Genomic DNA, 21972 nt, shown 5'->3' on the forward strand with positions numbered 1-21972 from the left:
TAATATTTCTTCGGTGGAGATTGTTGCGTCGTTCAAAGCGTGCGAATATTTTTCAGTTTCCATTTCCTATGAACCTAGTCATGTTAAAATTCTTAAAAATATTTCTGCACGAGATTCGTGCATATCAGACGCGTCATCCCATTCGTTGCCACGTGGATTGCATCGAACAAAGAGCCCTAATTTTCGCGTATAAATAGCCGTAGCCAGGACCAGAAATGGACCGCTGACTCAAAAGACATACCAGAGCCGCCTCGAACCCCTCGTCACCAACACAGAGCGAAGCAGCAGCAGTAACTGCCTTCGCCGCCGGTTAACAAGGGCGAAGACGGACGAACGTACAGTCGTCTGTCGGAGACGGGCCTGCGAGATCTGGTGATGGGACGCTCCGTCTGCGCGGCGCCGGGATCGTCGTCCTCCAACCCCCTCAGCTCACTCGCCGACGCCTTCCTCCGCCACTCCCCAAAATCTGAGGTGAGCCAAACCCTAGACCATTTTTCGACGCCGATCTACAGAAAAGACGAATGTTCAGTAACTCAGCTCGCTTTCGATTGCAAAGGTTGGGTAGATCTCATTTTTGTGGGGTTGACGTTGGGGAGGGTTGGCAGGAGGACGGGGTTAAGGGTGCTTTGTTCATTTCCCGGTATCCCCTGTCCAGGCAGGTGCTCGTATGTTGATCTCCTTCTGATCTCAGTGGTAGATCTGGGAATCTAGGAAATTGGTGTGAAACAATTTGTTTAGGCTGCATCCATTTGTTGCACTTAAATTTCTATTATCCTTTTTTAGGATTCACGTGAAACGATTATTTGTATGGTTGATCTACATCTTTATATTATGATTGCGTTTTGAACATGTGGTATGGTTAATGTTAGAGTGAAGCAGGTAGCACCCTATGTGGGTGTGTGTGAGGATGATGATATCGAATGTGCCATACCTAGTGCATCCTCACACACTTGAGTGTTAACCCTGTTAACCAGCGGCGGAACTATAGGCAAATGTATGGGTGGCACTGGTGGAAAAACAGGCTTCGGGTGAGCCCCATAAGTCGCGATGCTGCAGGAACCGCGACTAATGGTACCTTTAGTCGCGGTTCGGGAGGAGAACCGCGACCAAAGGCCTGGGCCCAGGGCGCTCGGTGGCCAGCCGGTGCACGTGGGGGGTCTTTAGTCGCGGTTGGCCAGGCCAACCGCGACTAAAGGTGCCCGAAGGCCTTTAGTCGCGGTTGGCCAGGCCAACCGGGACTAAAGCCCCTCCCCTATATATACCCATCCAGCAGCCAACACTTAGCCATTTGGTGTCATTCTCTTCACAAGCTTCACAAGTGGGTGTTAGGTTTGCTTTTGGTTCCTCTTATGCACATAAGGTGTTTGATGAAATGCCCCAAGAGCATGAAACAAACATGATATGAAGTGTTGGAGCCACACTTGAGCTTTCTCATTTATTTTTTCCTCCTCGATCGCGGTTAGCAACTTGAACCTTTGATGTGTCGTTGATAAAATGTGCATGTGTGTGTAGTTCATTGTTTAATTTATATTGTTTGTAGCTAGTTAGTTTAACAAATGCATGATGGTTAATTATATATTTTATATTATAATAATGCAGATGAATCGACAATGGATGTACGGTAACCGACTCTCCGGCGAGTTCAGTGCGGGTTTGAAAGATTTCCTCGTAGTGGCTAATGCGAACAAGCAGGGGGGTTTTGTTATCTGTCCATGTGTTAAATGTAAGAATCAGAAGGGTTACTCTTCCTCAAGAGATGTTCACATGCACCTGCTTCGGCACGGTTTCATGCCAAGCTATAATTGTTGGACCAAGCATGGAGAAAGAGGGGTTATAATGGAAGAAGATGAAGAAGGGGATGATTTCATCGATGAAAGCTATCTTGCTCATTTCGGTGATACTTTCATGGAGGATGCTGAAGGTGAAGGGGCAGGTGAAGGGGAAGGTGAAGAAGAGGCACGTGATGATCCCGTTGATGATCTTGGTCGGACCATTGCTGATGCACGGAGACGCTGCGAAACTGAAAAAGAGAGGGAGAATTTGGATCGCATGTTAGAGGATCACGGGAAGGCGCTGTACCCCGGATGCGATGATGGTCTGAAAAAGCTGGGCTGCACACTGGATTTGCTGAGATGGAAGGCACAGGCAGGTGTAGCTGACTCGGCATTTGAAAACTTGCTGAAAATGTTGAAGAATATGTTTCCAAAGAATAACGAGTTGCCCGCCACTACGTACGAAGCAAAGAAGGTTGTCCGCCCTCTAGGTTTAGAGGTTACGAAGATACATGCATGCATCAACGTTGCATCCTCTACCGCGGTGAATACGAGAATTTGAATGAATGCCCGTATGCACCTTGCATTGCGTTATAAGATCGAGGCGATGACCCCGGTGACGATGTTGAGGGCCAGAAACCCAGGAAGAGGGTTCCCGCCAAGGTGATGTGGTATGCTCCTATAATACCACGGTTGAAACGTCTGTTCAGGAACAAAGAGCATGCCAAGTTGTTGCGATGGCACAAAGAGGACCGTAAGTCGGACGGGGAGTTGAGACACCCCGCAGATGGAACGCAATGGAGAAAGATCGACGAGAGTTCAAAGATTTTGCAGTGACGCAAGGAACATAAGATTTGGTCTAAGTACGGATGGCATGAATCCTTTTGGCGAGCAGAGCTCCAGCCATAGTACCTGGCCCGTGACTCTATGCATCTACAACCTTCCTCCTTGGTTGTGCATGAAGCGGAAGTTCATTATGATGCCAGTGCTCATCCAAGGTCCGAAGCAACCCGGCAACGACATCGATGTGTACCTAAGGCCATTAGTTGATGAACTTTTACAGCTGTGGGGCAGACCTGGTGTCCGTGTGTGGGATGAGCACAAAGAAGAGGAATTTGACCTACGAGCGTTGCTTTTCGTAACCATCAACGATTGGCCTGCTCTTAGTAACCTTTCGGGACTGTCAAATAAGGGATACAATGCATGCACGCACTGCTTACATGAGACTGAAAGTGTACATTTGCCAAATTGTAAGAAGAACGTGTACCTTGGGCATCGTTGATTTCTTCCGAAAGGTCATCCAGTAAGAAAGAAAGGCAAGCATTACAACGGCAAGGCAGATCACCGGCCGAAACCTGCGGAACACACTGGTGCTGAGGTATTTGATATGGTCAAGGGTTTGAAAGTCATCTTTGGAATGGGTCTGGCGGACAATCAGTTCCGAAGGAGCTGACGGGCACGTAGCCATGTGGAAGAAGAAATCTATATTACGGGAGCTAGAATATTGGAAAGTCCTAGAAGTCCGCTCTGCAATCGACGTGATGCACGTTACGAAGAATATTTGCGTGAACATCCTAAGCTTCTTGGGCGTGTATGGGAAGTCAAATGATACAAAGGAAGCACGGCGGGACCAGCAAAGTTTGAAAGACCCCGATGACCAGCATCCGGAACGGTTTCAAGGTCGTGCAGCTACGCTACGACCAAAGAAGAGAAGGTCATCTTTTTGAATGCACGAGCAGATATGAAGGTCCCGTCAGGATTCTCGTCCAATATAAAGGGAATAATAAACATGGCGGAGAAAAAGTTCCAAAACCTGAAGTCTCACGGCGCCACGTGATTATGACGCAATTGCTTCCGATTGCTTTGAGGGGCTCTGCCGGAAAATGTTCGAGTAGCCATTGTGAAGCTATGTGCATTCCTCAATGCAATCTCTCGAAGGTAATCAATCCAGAAGTTCTACCACGGTTACGTAACGATGTGATCCAATGTCTTGTCGGTTTCGAGTTGGTGTTCCCGCCATCCTTCTTCAATATTATGACGCACCTCCTGGTTCACCTAGTCGATGGGATTTCCATTCTCGGTCTGTATTTCTACACAATATGTTCCCCTTCGAGAGGTTCATGGGAGTATTAATGAAATAGGTTCGTACCCGTGCTAGGGCCGAAGGAAGCATCGCCAAGGGCTATGGAAATGAGGAGGTAATTGAGTTTTGTGTTGACTTTGTTCCTGACCTTAAGCCGATTGGTCTTCCTCAATCGCGGCACGAGGGGAGACTAAGTGGAAAAGGCACGATCGGAAGGAAATCAATGATATGTATGGACGGCCATTCTCGATCAAGCACACCACACAGTTCGACCAATTCCAGCTTGGTGGCTCCGTACTTTGAGAAACACAAGAATATTTTACGCTCGGACAACCCCCGGGAAGCCCGAATCCTGGATTAGGAAGGCCCACATGGAGACTTTCGGCAGTTGGTTGAGAAAACATTTAATGAGTGACAATAAGGTTGTAGATCAGCTGTACATGTTGGCCAAGACACCATCTTCGACTATAACAACTTTCCAAGGGTACGAGATAAATGGGAATACATTTTACACGATCGCCCAAGATAAAAAGAGCACCAACCAAAACAGTGGTGTCCGCTGTGATGCAAAGAACCGAGAATGGGCAAAAGGTCACATATTATGGTTACATAGAGGAGATATGGGAACTTGACTATGGACCCTCCTTTAGGGTCCCTTTGTTCCGGTGCAAATGGTTCAAGCTAACAAGAGGTGGGGTAAAGGTGGACCAGCAATACGGAATGACAATGGTGGATTTCAACAATCTTGGTTATCTTGACGAACCATTCGTCCTAGCGAAAGATGTCGCTCAGGTTTTCTATGTGAAGGACATGAGTAGCAAATCGAGGAAACGGAAAGATAAGAAAACGATCAGTACATCGTTCGATGATCCAAAGCGCCACATTGTTCTTTCAGGGAAAAGAAACATCGTGGGAGTGGAGGACAAGATAGACATGTCAGAAGATTATAATATGTTTGCTGAAATTCCGCCCTTCAAAGTGAACACCGACCCAAGCATTAAGTTAAATGATGAGGATGCTCCATGGATACGGCACAATCGTAAGCAAGCAGGGACACAAGGGAAGAAATGATGTGTAATAATTTATTGTACCAAACTTTGTTGAATGAATCATGTGAATTATATTACCCGTGATGTGTTTGGTGTCCATTTTCGAATGATTCAATTGACTCGAGATAGCACTGATGATACATGAAATTTGGAGTGACTAAGTCATACTCCTGCATACATGAAATTTGGAGTGACTAAGTCATACTCCTGCATATAGGAAATTTGGAGTGACTAAGTCATACTCCTACATACATGAAATTTGGAGTGATTTAGTCATACTCCTGCCTAGGCGTATAATATGCATACTCGTAGTCTTCATAGCCGCCGCCATTGTACTGGTAGTCGTCGCCTTCTAAGTTGCCGGCGTCGTCGTCGCTCTTCTGTCGTCGCTGTCGTCGGGCGGCGCGCGTGGCTCGATCTGAGGGTCGCGCTGGCGGGGGAGAGCGCGGGGCGTGAGGGAGTCCATGACGCTCGGCCGTGTCCGGCCGTACCACCATAGCCGACGGCCGGCCTCGTGGAAGTTTCCAGGAGGCAGACCGTCCTCCTCATACCTGGCGAGCGCCCTCTCACGCCGATTGATGAAGAAGGCGTCCCAAGTATGCTGGTTATCGGGATGGCAGCGGGGATTCATCCGCTACTCCGGCGTGAGGTCGAGGTAGTAGTGGTTCGTGATGGCCGCCCGGCGCGCAGTACCCTGAGGGACGGGAGGGACCGGCACGCCGCCGGCGCTTAGGCTCCAGCCGGCAGGGACGCGGTAGCCCGGAGGGCAAGGGTAGTTCGAGGCGCAAAGCTCCTCCACCCGCCGGTAGGTTAGAGTGGGTGCGGTGGAAGCCATGAGAGAGTGATGAGAGATTGTAGAGATGTGATGCTGGCCAAGCCGGGCTACCTATATGTAGTGACAAATGGCGGGAAAAATGGGAGCGGGAAGACAGGAGGCGGGAAGAAAGAGGCGGGGAGAAAGTGGCGGGAAGAAATTGGCGGGAAAAAATTGGCGGGAAGAAAGAGGCCGGAAGAAATTGGCGGGAAACAATTGGCGGGAAGAAAGAGGCGGGAAGACAGGGAAGAAATGGCGGGAAGACGAGGAGGGAAGAGGGGGTCGGCGGAAAGAGGCGGGAAGAGGGGGCCAACGAACTTTTGAATTGAATTAGTTTTATTTTTATGAATTTTTGATAATTTGTATTTTTAAATTTTTGAATTGAATTAGTTTTATTTTTCTGAATTTTTTGATATATTATTTGTATTTTTAAGATTTTGAATTGAATTAGTTTTATTTTCATGAATTTTTTGATATATTATTTGTATTTTTAAGATTTTGAATTGAATTAGTTTTGTTTTTATGAATTTTTTGATATATTATATGTATTTTAAACATTTTGAATTGAATTAGTTTTATTTTTATGAATTTTTTGATATATTATATGTATTTTTAACATATTGAATTGAATTAGTTATATTTTTCTTAATTTTTTGATATATTATTTGTATTTTTAACATATTGAAATGAATTAGTTTTATTTTTCTGATTTTTTTGATATATAATTTGTATTTTTAAAATTTTGAAATGAATTAGTTTTATTTTTCTGATTTTTTTGATATATTATTTGTATTTTTAAGAATTTGAATTGAATTAGTTTTATTTTTCTGATTTTTTTGATATATTATTTGTATTTTTAAGAATTTGAATTGAATTAGTTTTATTTTTCTGATTTTTTTGATATATTATTTGTATTTTTAAGAATTTGAATTGAATTAGTTTTATTTTTCTGATTTTTTTGATATATTATTTGTATTTTATGATTCTGAAATGAATTAGTTTTATTTTCTGAATTGAAAAAGAAAAGTAATTTGAAAAAAGACCTTTAGTCGCGGTTGGCGAGGCCAACCGCGACTAAAGGGTCCTTCAGCGCGGGAACGAAAAACCCGGCGAAAAAACCCTTTAGTCGCGGTTGGTCTGGCCAACCGCGACTAAAGGGTACCCTTTAGTCGCGGGTCGCGTCCCCAACCGCGACTAAAGGGGGGGGTTATAAATACGCGCGCGGCGCCAAGCGCCAGTTCCTCTTCTTCTCCGCCGCGCCTCCTCGTTTCTCTGCAGAGTTCGTGCTCGCCGCCGCGCCTCCTCGACGCCCTCGTCGCCGCGCCGAACTCCTCCGCCGCCGTCGTACGTTGCTGCGCGCCGTCGCCCCCGCTCCTCCCTCTCGCCGTCGCCGCGCGCCGTCTCCCCCGGCCCGCTCCTCCCTCTCGCCCGGCCACGGCCGCGCGCGGCCGCCTCTCGCTCGCCAACGCCGCGCGCCTCGCCCACGGCCGCGCGCGCGCGGCCGCCTCGCTCGCCGCCAACGCCGCTCTAGCCCGCCGGCGCCGGCGCTGTGTGTTGCCGCGCGCACGCGCTTGTGATCTGAGAGATCGTGTGGGGCGCCGGCCGCCTTTTTTTTTTTTTTAGTTTTTTAGGTTTTTTTAGTTTTAACTAGTTAATTAGTTTTAGAAAACGGTAAAATTTGATAATTAACAAAAAAAACTATAAACTTAAAAAGAACTAAATTTTGTAAACTTAACAAAAAGAACTATAAACTTAAAAAGAACTTATCATAAAAGTTTTCGGGACTATATACTTAACAAAAAGAACTATAAACTTAAAAAGAACTAAATTTTAAGAACTTAAAAAGAACTATAAACTTAAAAAGAACTAAATTTTGTAAACTTAACAAAAAGAACTATAAACTTAAAAAGAACTTATCATAAAAGTTTTCGGGACTATATACTTAACAAAAAGAACTATAAACTTAAAAAGAACTAAATTTTAAGAACTTAAAAAGAACTAAATTTTAACTATATACTTAACAAAAAGAACTTAAAAAACTTAAAATTTTGTAATTTTGTAATTATGTTTGTTATTTTTAATTTTAACTATATAATTAACTATAACTCCTTCGTCGTTGTCGCCGTGGTGTCGCCGCTGCATTGCCGCCAACACCGTCAACGCCACAAACGCTACCTATTCATAAAAATGTAACGCCGTCAACGCTACCGCCTCTATTCAACGCGCCAACGCCAACGCCGTCAACGCGCCACCGCCACCGCGAGGGTTATGTGTCCTCGTCACCGCCACCGCCCTTTCGCCACCGCCCTTTCGCCACCGCCACCGTTCTCTCGGTCACGCGGTCACTGCGTCCCCCCTCTCTCGCCTCCCTCGTCGCCGTCTCTCTTTATATGTAGAAGAGATGTGATAATGCTGGCATATACACAATTAATTTGTTTTGACTACATGTTTTCAGGACTGACATATGGCGGACGATAGAGCAGACCCGATTCTGGACAACTATGATCCGGACGCTGAAGACCATATGTTCAGCATCATCAAAGGCGATATTCCATATGTGCCGACCGGAGAAGAAGAAGATGATATCTCTTCTTATCTGAACCTTGAGTGTGAAGATGAAGGGCGCCGTCAGCAAGCAGATGATGCCGAAGAAACGTCGATAAACGACGATCTTCAATTGGAAGTAGCAACCACCTCCGGCGCCGAGGTATATATATATACATATTGAGCGTCTGGTGATACAAACTAACTGATTTGAATAAATGTGTGTGTACTAACGCGCGCGACTCTCTTTCTTATTTTAGCCCTCGGCCGGATCGTCGAAAAAATCGAGTACGTCGTCAAAGCGTGGCGCAACCAAGACGATGAAAGCAGGAGAAACATGCACCATCGATGTTGTCGACGAAGCAACCGGCAGGCCGCTGGAGCCCAGCAAGAACGCCACCAAGTTTGTCAGCCAATGCGGAGCCGTTGTTAGAGACAACGTCTCGATCACCCGCCAGGAGTGGAATGAGCCAAAGAAGGCACGTGTTGGTTTCACTTTTGTCGATAAGAGAGAAAAAAAAGATTGCTTCAACAAGCTTATGGAACATTTCGTTCTACCTCCGGAATACCGCAAATACGATGAGGAGGGTAACAAGATTGCGGAAAACAAGAAGAGGCGCAAGCTAGTCAAACAGTTCGCTCTTTCTAGGATGGCCAACGCATTCCGGAAATACAAGCAAAATCTAGCCCATGACTTTGTCAACCAGGGCAAGACTCCGGATTTCAAAGGACAATATGAGAAACTGCAACATGATTGGCCAGAATTTGTGAAGCAAAAGAAATCGGAGCAGTTCCTTGAACTATCGAAAAAAATAAGGAAAATGCGGCCAAGAAGGAGTACAATCATAAAATGGGGCCAGGAGGGTATCGCTTTTGGCAGCCTAAGTGGGAGAAGATGGAGAACGAGCTGAGGGTGCGAGGAATCCGTCCAGGTACGGAGGGATGGGACCCAAGGGCCAAAAGCTGGTGGTACGGGCATGGGGGATCGCTGAACCCGGAGACAGGGGAGTGTGTTTACCAGGGCAAAATAATTACACCCACCAAAAAGCTTATTGAGGCAATGAGGGAGGCTCAAGAGGGGAGGATCAGGTTCAACAGAGAGAACGACGCCCTGACAAAAGCCCTCGGGAATCCTGAACACGGAGGACGTATACGAGGCATGGGGCCCATTCCGTGGAAAGTAGGGTTCCCCCAGAACGATGACCCGTACGGTTACAGAAGCCGTAAGAGAAAGATGGATCGGGATGCAGATGTTGTGGCGAAGTTGGTAACGGAAATGGATGTGATGAAGAAAACCGTGAGTGTACTAGTCGCCGAAAGAGATGCAGCTCGGGCGCAGCATGCTGAAGATCATCCAATGGATCTCGGAAGCCAGCAGCGGAGAAGAAGCAGCGTGGCTTCCACGGAGGCCTCACCGGCTGGTGCACCGACGATAGAAATTACTGCACCGGAGCCTCTGGTGGTCGAAATTACTGCACCGGAGCCTCCTCGCTACCCCGTGGACGATATAAAGGAGATGAAAGCATGTCATCTGTATTATCCTATCGGGAACATGTCCATGAAGGTAGCCATCGGCAGTGCTTTGCCACCTGGAGCACTCCACCACAACAACCCCATTCAAGATGGCTATGCTCGTGTGACGGTGGAGGAGATAGTCCAAGGGTTTGAGGACCTGGACATTGACATTGCTACACCTGAAGGGGTGAAAAGACTTGGAGATGTCAAGCGCCAGTTCATTCTATGGCAGAAGAAGTTTATCAAGTTTCCAGGCGAGGCGCCAACAAGTCCACCCCCCTACGGTGGTGGTGGTGGCGGTGGCGGTGGCGGTGGCGGTGACGGTGGCGGTGGCGGCGGTGGTGGTGGTGCTTCACCTAATACACCTCCTTCACGTCAGCCGACGCCGCCCCCCAGTCCTCGTCCGGCGGGTAAGCAGACGCCGCCCCCTAGTCCTCGTCCGGCGGGTGATCAGCAGACACCGCCCCCCAATCCACCTCCGGCGAAGAAGCAGAAGCAGTCCTGGGTTATTAACCCGGACCCTTATGTACCTAAGAAAACAAAGATACCAGAGCCATCACTGAAGCCTCTCATCCCGAGGCCTTGGGAACTTAGTGTCGAGGAAAATGCAGCGGCCGTGGCTGCTCAGCATGAGAAATGGAAGGAGGAGTGCAAGAAGAAAAGAGAGGGCGAGCCCAAGCCAGTATATTCTGACAAGCAAAAGCAGTGGGCTAAGTCATTTTTGAACACACCGTCCCAAGCCGCGAAGAATCTGCCTAACGACTATTTACGTGAACTTCGTAGGCAAGCACTCGCGTTCAAGAACAGGAAAGAGTTGGCGGAGAAGAAAGCCTTGGAGGACGAGGCCGAGTCAAAATTAGAAAGGGGGAAAGAAGTTGCCCAGCTCGGGGAACAAAGTAAACAATCGATCGCCCCGCTCATAGTGCAAGCCGCCGATCCGGATGCCCCCGATATCATAGCAGCTGCGGCAGCACATGGATTGACTGTAACGAGTGCCAGAGAACAAGCGGCCGAGTTAGGTATCACTCTTCGTGCACTGCTAGGCCTTGATGAGGCGCCAATGAAGGACGTAGTATTTACATATGTGAAGAATGGCCCTCTCGTCGAGCCTGCGCAGGAAGAGGATCTACCTCGACAAATGAAAGGTCTGCTAAATTGGTACAAGGGTTACATAAAACATAAAAACGCCAAAGAGTATATCTATGCGGAAGTTAGATATGAGCATCACTTCAAACATTATCGGGTACAAATTCATCTGAGTGAATTGTTCCAGCTGTATTCAATCTGCGCGACCTCGACAAATCTATCATCGGTTGCTACGTTACGTAAGTGATTTATTAATTTCTACCCCATCTCGTTCATTGCCTGCACTGTCCTAACTATCTTGTTGTGTACGCTATTATGCAGAATGAAGAAGCGGGAAATGCGAATAAGGAACATCCATGATGTTGGGTTCATTGACCCACAAATCGTTAATTCATATGTGTTAGAACACCATCCCGCCGACGTGGAGGATGACCTGTGGCGGTTTATTAGAAAACAGCAATGAAAAGTGATATTCTATTTCCTTACCATTTTGGGTGAGTGTTTCTGTCTTGAGCACATTCTCTTTTGTTTACTCCATGCATGGTATGTGGCTAATCGATGAGTTATGCATGACTGTGCATGTATCGTGTCCGCAGGTTCCACTGGATTCTTATGGTAATTAAAGTTCAGACCTCCTCTGTTCTCGTCCACGACTCTCTGAATATGGATCCGGCGCTTTGGGGCGACATGAGAAAAATGATGCAAAAGTAATTATTTTCATTCATTTGCGCTCTATATCGATCGGCCTATTTCGTTCATCATTTCCTAATATCAAGTAACTAATTAATAACTCTCTTGTTTATTTAATTTTCTTTGCCTCGTAGGGTTTGGAGACGGTTCGTAGATACCAAGGTCGGTGAATTCAAAAAAGAGCTACATTTTAAAATGGCGGTGCGGACGACTGGGGATATTCAGCCACCGGGGACCAATCTATGTGGATACTATGTTTGTGAGAGGATCCGGAGATACTGCAATGAGCGGGACCAGACGTGTGAGAACAACATCCTGAGGAATAACCTCCGGAAGACGCTTAGTCCAGAAGCTCGCTTCCGACCACTTCAAGAGGAACTAGCTGGATGGTTGGCGAGGGAAGTCATCGATCCTAGAGGAGAACACTATTACGATGACGTAGAACTTTATATGCACCAGAATTTGTAACTAACTTGTTCAAAATTGTATATGGTCATCCGATATTGAATATATATTGTATATGGTCATCCGATATTGAATATATATTGTATATTCCTCTTGAATTCTTTTTGGTTCTAATTTCAAATTTGTTTGAAATTGTACATTCATATGCATGTATGTATACAGTACCGTAGAATATGTGAAACTCCTTCAAAATTAAAACCCAAAAGAAATAAAACAATGCAAATTAAAAAGAAACCAGATTTAGGGGGAGGGGGGCTAAAACCCTAAACCCTGCGGAGGCCTTTAGTCGCGGTTGGCCAGAAGAACCGCGACTAAAGGTCCTCCGCCCTGGCGCTCGCCTGCGGCCCACGTGGACGGGCCTTTAGTCGCGGTTCGTAAGGAACCGCGACTAAAGGGGGGGGGCCTTTAGTCGCGCTGCTTTGGTCGCGGTTGCGCCACCGCGACTAATGGCAGTTGCCAACCGCGACCAAAGCCCTTTTTTCCACCAGTGTGGGCCAGCTCAAAGGGGTTGGGATACCAATTTAAAGGCAACTGCGCAAAATCATGGGTGGGCCGTTGCTTGGTTTTGCCCCTACGAGGTCCGCCCCTGCTGTTAAATTGGGTTAAAGCTTTCATTTGGCATGTAAACGTGATTTTTTTGGGAGGGAAATACATATTACCGGGTCTTCCAAGTGCACTCTCAATGATAGGAGTATGTTTTTGCCTAAGCTATTTTCCTCTTTCTAATAAAGGCTTTTTTCATTCAAGATAACAGAAGACATATGACTAGTCGGGGATGAAAAAATACATGTGATGAAATAGGGAAGTCAAAGGGACTAAGTTGGACAGGTTCTCGGTTATTGATTATCAAACTGATAACGAGATGCTAATTTCGGCATTTGGACTGACAGGAAATAATATTGTTTTGGAGTATAAAATAACTTCCATGTGAACTTCTATAAACATAATTTATTTGTTTTCCAGAAAACTGAAATGATTTCTTCCTTGCTATGTACAATAAATTAGTTTGCAGGAAATAGCATTTGTGTGTTGCAAGAAAAATTAATTATTTCTCAAAATTCGGTAGATTAATACCATATGTGTATTACACACACTTCTTTTATTCAAGCGATTATGTACACGTTCTTAAATTGGAAATCCAGTTAGTTCACATTTTTTGGTTATATCAAATATAGTACTCCATTGGGACGGAGGGAGTATATCACTAGCTTTTTTTTTTGGTGGAGAGAGTATATCACTAGCTTGTACCTCTGGAAGGATCACCAATTGAAGTTTCTACCATTGGCAAATAGCTTTTTTTCCGTGAACGGTAGGAGCTCTGCCTTTATGCATTATAGAGGCGAAAATCCAACAGAAATACAAGGATATGGCAATGCAATTACACATAGCTTGAAAATTAATATAGGTGGGAGGAATGTACATGACACAAATGACGGAAACTCTAAATGGAAGCCAAGCTCTAGGGAGCCATTTACAGAACATCAAAAATCATATTTTGAAGTTAAAAAATCGTGAAATTTGGGAGTTTCACCCACAATTTCTAATGAACTTATGCATGGAAAGATGCCAACAGATAGAACATTTTAAGGTGCAAGTCCAGGAATTGTTTCAATTTTTCAGCTGATTTTTTATTGATGTTTGATCCAAAGTTATAAATTTTCAGGTCAACCTTTTAACTTTGATTCAAGTATAAGACCATTTCCCTCCATCAATTTGGACTTTTGGCTAAATTGATTGGTGTATTGGCCAATGTCTTGAGTTCAAGACCCAACTACCACACATTTTAAAATAAAAAGTCCGATGTCTACTTTTAATCTACGTTTAGGCATGTGGGAACCACACGTGAGGTGGTGTGTTGAAGGATAAGTGCGTTGCTCGCCTTTCTACATCTGTTCAGACCTTTGGTTGAACTAGTTGGTGCATGCAATTCTACAAAAAATATGGGTACTTGGGTAGTGGCTAAATCTGTTAGCTTATCTATCTCAGAAAGTGTAAAGCTTGCTACTTATTGATTTGTATGAAAGTAATAGTAACGTAAAGCTTGCTAGCTGTTGATTTTCCATAGTTCGAGGATTTAATTTCATTTAAGACTTTCTACTTTTGACATATACAGTTACTGGCTATAGCAGTTTTTTTGCGGGAAAAAAACCTATACTTAGATCTTGACAGCCAAGGGTCAAGATTTATACTTCTAGGTAAGTAGTTAGGTAAAATGGTGGACCCTATAACTATGGATGGTACCTCATGGGGAAACTCGGGTTTGTGCAAAGTCTATTCACTTGCTCATTATTTAACCAGAAAATATTGCAAGTTTTTTGCATTTTTTTTACTTCAGTATTGTCAAATCCAGCAGGAAATTATGATTAATCTACCCATGTTTTTGGTTGATGGTTTTTTTTTGAAGAAATTTAGGCTGATAATTCTTTTGCAGATTAAAATGGAATTTTCAGCAACGGCAATTCTCCGGAAAGCTTCTCTTCATCTATTAAAGGATGGTCCTTTATCAATAGTTCCAGGCGATGAGAATGAGATCGAGCTAGATCAGGGATCTATCACAACCATAAAGGTTATTCTTCCCAGTCCCCACTATTATATGTGTATCTGTGATTGTTTTCTAATTCCAGTTGAACATCGGCAGGACTTCGTTAATGGGCATCATGGATACACTTGCGGTGAAAATTTTAAAACTTCAATTCTTGCTGAACTCAGCGGGAGCAAGCATCACTTTCATGAGTCGGCGCAAATTGGTAGCGTTACTAGCATGAATTTCATGCCCAAATTTGATGGCAAGTTTCAACCCTGATGCGATTCTAAATATTTATAGTTATGTCAATGCATGACATAAAACTGACACATCCAATAATTCAATCCAACTGATGAATCTGCATCAAATTTTGCTCGATCATGTATTTTGTTTCAGGTCCACCAGAGATGGATGTTTGTCATGCTTTGCATCAAAGTCTGTTTCAACAACAATACGATGTTTCCACGCATCAATCCAACGAATATTTACAAGAACTGGTTAGCTTAGTTTCTTATCTCTATACCTAAAGATCATATGGAAACATTAGGGGCACAAAAAACTTATTTGCTAAGCAACATATTTTTCTAATTGATTTTCCTTAAAGTGTTGATCCTCGTATCTTCTGCCTGAAACACTTAATACTTGGTCTATTTTTATCAGGGTAACAGATTAATTCTCTATATGGATGTTGTTTATGATGATGAAATAGGAGAGTCTCGAATAATACAACATCCACAAATGGTAAGTTCTAGAACCAACTCCGTACACCACTTTATGAGTTGCATAACAGTAGAACTGATGTCTTGCCACGCCCCTTTGGCAGCCACATCGTGGTCGGATCTCTGAGTTTGAACAGGTCAGTGCCTTCTAAATTCCAAATTGTACTTTATTCAAGTTAATCAGTTCTTAGTTGGACATATAATTATGTTAGTTAATTATTCAATCCTATCTGAGATTTGACAAGGGCTACAAATGTATTTGGAAAATTAAATGTGTAATCACTTTTATATTGCTGATGGTATAAATTAACTTACATAATTGTTATACAACTATGTGAGTCAGCTTTGAAACAAAATAAAAATTACTTTTGGTTTTGTTGAAATTACAAGACCGTAATTGTGCAATTATGTGCCACTCCGCAATATACCTGGGGTTCTGCAACTTGTGATACAGAACATGTGGGTTTGTATAATTTACTCCAATAATTTTGATGTTAAGGTTATAATCACTACATTTGATCATACTACATGCACATTACTAGATTAATTGTGGTCCATTACGACATACAACATGTTTATTTGTTATATAAAATGGTTTTACTCCTCTAACTGTACCATCTTGTTGTAACACCAGGCTCAGTCAGCTGAAGGTCAGATAGGTAGAACAGACATTACAAACATGGTAGTTTTGGCGCAATCTCATACGCATGAACAGACTTCAGTGCGTGATGATTATTCTAAATTTCAGGTATACCATATGTGGTGATCTAGATCTACTCTCCTTTATTATTGGTTTCCTTAAGTTGACATTGTCCATTCATCTACATTTGGTGATCTATGTACCTTACCTCCTCAGTTGTTTGCATGTGCACTTCCTGCAAACTGTCGGACATGATCTGAAAATTGTTCTGGACTTCTGGAGTATAGGCGTGTTTATACGACCATTCCACATTTCCACTACTGCTTTCAAATTATGCTTTCTTTTTCTCTGCTATAGCTTAGTTTCCTACCACTTAGTATCGACACTGATCCCAATTATTGTTGGCTGCAGGGACTGGACCGACTGGGAATGAGCGTTGATGAATTTTCAGGTGGATGGCTATGGTTCCTCGGGATTGCGCTGAGCCACCTGGGCGGCCTTTCTCAGCCAAGGTTTTTTGATGAGCCGATTAAATGGTATGAGCAGGTGATGGGACGTCGTGTATGGATCAAAATAGAAGGGCTGCAGCAACGCTCTGGTTGGTCGGTTATAGTGGAAGCTACACGCAAAAATCTCTATGACGCCTTACAGGATGCGGCAATGCTAGCAGTTATTACAATGAGGATGCATTTCCCTCTTGAGTTTCAAGGAACTCCATTCACGGTTCTACCCATGAAGCCCGGACTGAGGAGCGAACTAGATTATCCTGCAATCGGTGGAGGTGCTGAGGCTGCCACTTTTATGGGGATCAATTGTGATGATGTGTTGACTCTTCAGAGGCAGCGTTTTGCGTCCCTCCGCCATGAACGTCGGGAGTCCTATGAAGCTTTGGAGGAGAACCTCAAAGAGAAATTGCAATCACTTGAAGTGGCTCGGAAGATGTTGAAAGAGCTCCCTCCAACGCAGCAGAATAATCGAAGAATTGCAGATTTACTAAAGATGGATAATAAGGTGGAAGATCATTTTTCTGTGAGAGACTGCGGTTGGTCTGTGTCAGTTTCAAACAAGATGCAGAAGTCAGAGTCGTTGCAGGTGCCATCCGATCAGGAGGAGACACCGGCTGCAAGCTCCCCAGCAGTATCGGTGCGGTCCAGGCTGTGAGATCCATCAGCTTATTCTGGTCAAACTATGATTACAATTCTACCTGTGTTGTAGATGTAATTGTTGTATCCTTTGAGATTTAGGGTCATGACATGGTGCCGTGAACTCTGTTATAATCAGACTTCCTCTGTTGTAAACCATGTATGTGAAGACATACATGATGTGTTATGGGTCACCCTACTGTGGTGGCTGTTAAGACTTGTGGCAAACGGAACTATCCAGACAAGAAATATTTGTGTTACATCATTTGCATCAAATTTGTATCTGGTTTCGTGATTATGACATGTTTACTGAAGTTTCTCAATGTACAGAGTCACACTTGGATGGAAACCTGCATCTCGAAGAGTCATCGCCAGCTGCTGATGTCCGTAAGTTTTCCTTGGGTAGCTCCGCACAAGTTGATATTGTCCTATTCCTGGTATGCCCAAGGAATTGACATACGTGTAGATTTCTCTTATTGTATCTGTGTGAAGGAAACCCTGCTGACTTCTCTGGCCGTTGGGAAATCTTATCATTATCTGCACAAAAATCAGTATAGATGTTAACTGGTCCGCACCGTCTTATGATTGCCTGTGTGGAAGCTGCTATAATAAGACTATAATCTAAGTTGTCTCATTGCACACATTTTCACTACTACAAACTACTACATGGTTGTCTCTGATATATGTTTGACATGCTTAAAATCAGTTTTCAGCAAACCCCCCTTGTATGCATAACTGGAGCACACTACATGTTGGCAAAGTAACTGAACCTCAACCTTTGATGTGGTCGCCGTATGCTATCGGCAGCGTACCAACTAGACTCGGTCGGGTTTCTTACCTTGGTATTTGCTTCATTTCTGTGTGAAGGCGCAGTTTCCTTATGCGTCGGTGCTCTAATCTGAGTTGTCTTGTCTGTTTCTGTTGCTGCTTGACATTGATATTTCGGGCTTGCCTTTGGCTTTACAACGATTCCCTCGTGAAGACCCTTGGTGGATCTTTGTTTTTCCTGAATTGGCAAAGCTCATACACATGTGAAGCAGGACATGTACATTATTTGTACACAGCAGAGACATACAATAATATTGTTTCTACCTGGTCCTTCCAAAGCGACTCGAGGTAAGCGGCGTCCTGCTCTTGTCTTACTCGTAGAGCCGATCTTCTCCTCTCTTCTTCCTCAGCCCTGGAGGCTCTGAATGCTGCAGCTTGCTCGTTGGCCGTCAAGGCTCTGAAAGCCACGCTTTGCTCGTCAATGGTTCTCTGTAGTATCTCCACGAGCTCTGACGGCGTAACTGGCCCTTCTACCTGCAAGGAGGACACAAGGTATGTGCTACTATTTTGTTATCATACAAACACGTACAAGACATCTGAGTATCTGACCAATTTATTTTTCAGTAAGCATATCTAGTGTCCATATAAGTGTTGTGCATCTGCTTCTTGATAGCGTGTCCATAACTCCATATTCGTTCAGTTAAATTAGCTTCGTACCCGTTGTAGGACTGTGATGCTTTCGCTGGAGACCGGAGCCACGACGGCGCAGAACGGGAAGGAGCCGGGTTGCAGCGACGCGGCCATGCCCGACCCTTCTCCTCTGCCGGTGACCGCTGCCCAGGACACAAAGTTGGCGTCGAGGAACTCCACCACCACGTCGGAGCAGAGGGTGCTCCGGCAGAAGGGCCCGGTGTACGGGTGGTCAGGCTCGTGGAGGTACACGAACACGTGCTTGCCCTCTCGCCGGGCGATCCCCAGGACCTCGCCGAAACGGCACCCGTAGAAGAAGGGGTGGTGGCTGCCGTACTGCTGCTCGAATGCGCTGAAGAAGTAGAGCTCCTCCGGGACAAAAGGAGGAGTAGGAGAAGGAGGTGCAAGTGGAGGCGCTTGGGGCGGTTGCTGCTGGTGAACATGGACGCCCCGTGGGCGGCTCCTCGGAGCACGGCGAGGTATCGACCTCGACAGCCCTTGGACGATGCTGGCCGGGAGCCTCGCCACGGTCCTAGCGAAGCCGCTGCAGGAGTTCCGTGATCTCTCTGCTGCAACCTCTCTTGCTGAGCTTGAAGACATGGTTGAATGGTACAGCTATAGCTCTCTAGCGGCTACCAGGATTGCTCAGGAAGTTGAAGTGATATGCTCGGTGAGTGTCTGCTGGACGTGCATTTTGCTCTATGGATTAAAAGCGGCTGCCCTGGTGAGCACTCGGTTTAAGAAATGTGATATGCTTTGCTTTTGTTAAAGAAAGAAATAAAGGGAGCAAATTGGGTTTGCTTTGTGCTTTTTCTCATGCTCTGTGAAGCAAAGGACATCGGATTCTTCATAGGCGTGTCAATACTTTAGAGTACTAGTGCCTAGTGAGAGATTTGAGAAGTGCATGACAATCTAGCTGCAAACTCCTGTTGTGCCTTTATTTCTACTAGCGCCTCCGTTCCAAATTAGTTGACGCAGTTTTGATCGAATTTGGCCTAGTAAAGGTTAGTTCATTTTGGGGAGAAAATTTGTGTCAACTAATTTGGAACGGGAGGTACCCACCCATTGCTATTTAGCAATGGCAAAACACAAGCTGACATGCACACATGTATTTTGAGAGATCCATCCCTGTAGAAGAGCTTCCATCTACGCTCTTGTTTTTCTATATAGCATGGAAACACTCAAAAGATATTAGAGAGTCATCCGTTTTTATTCTTCCAGGGATGCTTTGCATGTCTTATGTCAGGCCTTCTAGATGTGGTCCCAATATGTTCAGATGCACTTTGCAACAACTTAGACAATATTGTAGAACGAAATCGGTCAATAATCCTTAAAAGTTTCTAGGTTCTTCTTCTTTTGTATTAGGATGATGATTGTTTTATTTATCTCGCGGGCATACTTCTTTCGCTGAGTCCGCCACATTCAGAGATCTTTTTGAAGACCCCGGGTCGTCTCCTCTAGGCGACTTAGGGGCAGAACCCTAACCCCCCGCCGCCGCCCTCCCCACCCCTCTCCCCCTCTCCTCGCCGTCCCCTGAGGCTGCCGCCGGCGAAGCCTGGCGCAACCGGGGATGGGGGTGGCGGGGATCTACGCGCGGTCCCCTGGTGCGGCGGTATTGAGGCACGCCTCCGCGCTGCGGGGATGGTCCCGGTACCTGGCGGCGCGGCCGGCCCTCTCCTCGTCCCTTCCCCGCCTCGGCCTCACCGGGCGGGCGGTGTTTGGGGCGGACCTCGTGTTGCTCCCTCCTGGTGGCACGGCCCTCTCCTCCTCCCTTCCTCGCCTCGGCCTCGCCGGGCGGGCGATGATGGGGGCGGATCTTGTGCTGCTCATCCTCCAGATCTGGGATCACGGAACCAAGGGTGGCCGCCCTGGGTGGCGGGGACGACGTCGACCTGGTGGCGGGTGGCGGGTGGCGGGCGTCGGGTGCTGCTAAACGTGGCACCGCGGTGGTGGTCTTCTCTTTCACCAGAGGAGATCGGCTAGTTGTGTGGCTAGCCTTGGCGGATCTCGCGATCCGTCGCCTAGCTCCCGGTGGCGAGGCGCAGCTGCCGGTGAAAGCCGGCCCGGACTTCGGTCATGGCGGATGATGGCGACGCTGTTCATCGTTACCTTGTTGAAGGCATTGTCTATGCAGTCTGCGTTCTTCGCCTGGGCTGCTCGAGGGGAAACCCTAGACCCGGGTCTCCCGGATCGGACGATGGCGGCGCGCAACGCCATTCTACCTGTTGGGGGCATCGTTTTTGGAGCAAACAACGGATGGTGGTGGTGCTGAGGTGGAGCGGTGTGCTTTTGCTGTGTCAGCGTTGTCGAGTCACCGCGGCATGGTGAAGTGGTGTCTCGGAGACGGATGCAGTGTTTGGACGCGCGCAGGATGGTGGAGTCGTCTGGCGCCGTGGCGGCATCGATGGCAGGCCTGGCATGGCCAATGCGATGATCTCATGCCAATGCGATGATCTCTCTTGAAGATGGAGTCGAGGAAGATGGCGGTAGCAACTTCTATGGTGTGTGTGTTGGCGTGCGCTGAGAGTCTGCTTGACTGAATGTGCTTCTCATCTGCTATTGGGCGGCCTGGGAAGGCATTTGGTTTTTGGATGATGTGAGTTGGTGAATTGTCACCCCCTTCATCCCTCTGTAGGTTTAGCGAGGTGGCTTCGAGTTTGTTCTTTTGTATTGCTCTTGTAAGGTTTTGTGAATAATCTAATAAAAAAAGCCATGTGCATCCTTTGGATGCAGAAGCTGGGGTGATATTTCCCCCATTTCGAAAAAAAACTTCTTTCCCTGAAAAAACCCTCCGATAGCAACTATGACTTCTTACTTAAAGAGCCTGCAATTTCTTTGGAAAAAGCGGGCAATGAACCCATCAATGCCTAGAGATTATAAGGGCCCTATATTCCGAAGAGGGCAGTGTTGATCTCTTCCTCGGTGAAATCTTGCGTGAGTTCATCGTTAGTGTGCTAGTTCACCTTTTGTTCTATTGGTTCTCCAATGAGTCCCCGTGCCACTAAGGTGTCTTTGTTGTCCATTTGCTAGAGTTTTCAAATCTTTTGCATCATCTCAGAAGTTCACATCCTCATTTTTTATTTTCTTTACTCGTTCTTTTTTGCTCTTCAAGATGCTTTTCTATGGAAGTACTGTTCTCGTCTCCATGATTAAGCCATTTTTTCTCGATCTTTTTCTCCACGTTATTTTCTCCTTAATTTATATTAAGATATCACAAGATGTAGTGTTTTATTTTTCAAAAACCTTACACTCGTGAACTAGATTTGTTTTGTTCATATGCGGTAGCTAATTGTGCTTGTGAATTTTGGCATTTCACATGGTGAAATCCTAGACCAGTCACTGATATTGCGCAAAGATGAGCTAAAATGGACATCCGAATCGGAGTCAGATTTCTTCTACATAGTCACTATCTTAGTAACCCTTATTTGACAAGAAGTGGAGACATATATAGCAACCTAACCGCAGTAAATT

General features: G+C 45.6%; 2 protein-coding genes and 1 long non-coding RNA gene across 3 annotated transcripts; 2 read left to right on the forward strand and 1 right to left on the reverse strand.

The window, feature by feature from the left end:
- The first annotated feature begins 242 nt into the window (after positions 1 to 242).
- LOC127302036 (uncharacterized) lies at positions 243 to 15197 on the forward strand. The gene is made up of 3 exons (XR_011745562.1): positions 243 to 471; positions 14450 to 14584; positions 14657 to 15197. It is a non-coding gene; the product is annotated as an uncharacterized lncRNA (long non-coding RNA).
- Positions 15198 to 15207: 10 nt separating this feature from the next.
- LOC139831092 (uncharacterized) lies at positions 15208 to 17062 on the forward strand. The gene is made up of 4 exons (XM_071820314.1): positions 15208 to 15283; positions 15366 to 15398; positions 15896 to 16009; positions 16313 to 17062. Exons 1-4 carry the CDS (start codon positions 15224 to 15226, stop codon positions 17060 to 17062), a joined length of 957 nt encoding a protein of 318 aa, XP_071676415.1. The 5' UTR covers positions 15208 to 15223.
- Positions 17063 to 17294: 232 nt separating this feature from the next.
- On the reverse strand, positions 17295 to 19223 carry LOC127302032 (plant UBX domain-containing protein 10). The gene is made up of 4 exons (XM_051332377.2): positions 18529 to 19223; positions 18136 to 18345; positions 17882 to 18049; positions 17295 to 17580 (listed from the first exon to the last, which is right to left on the reverse strand). The coding sequence occupies exons 1-4, from the start codon at positions 19099 to 19101 to the stop codon at positions 17350 to 17352; spliced, it is 1182 nt and encodes a 393-aa protein (XP_051188337.1). The 5' UTR covers positions 19102 to 19223; the 3' UTR covers positions 17295 to 17349.
- Positions 19224 to 21972: the final 2749 nt, after the last annotated feature.

The sequence above is a fragment of the Lolium perenne genome, chromosome 5 (genome assembly GCF_019359855.2).
Source record: "Lolium perenne isolate Kyuss_39 chromosome 5, Kyuss_2.0, whole genome shotgun sequence".
Taxonomy (NCBI): Eukaryota; Viridiplantae; Streptophyta; class Magnoliopsida; order Poales; family Poaceae; genus Lolium; species Lolium perenne.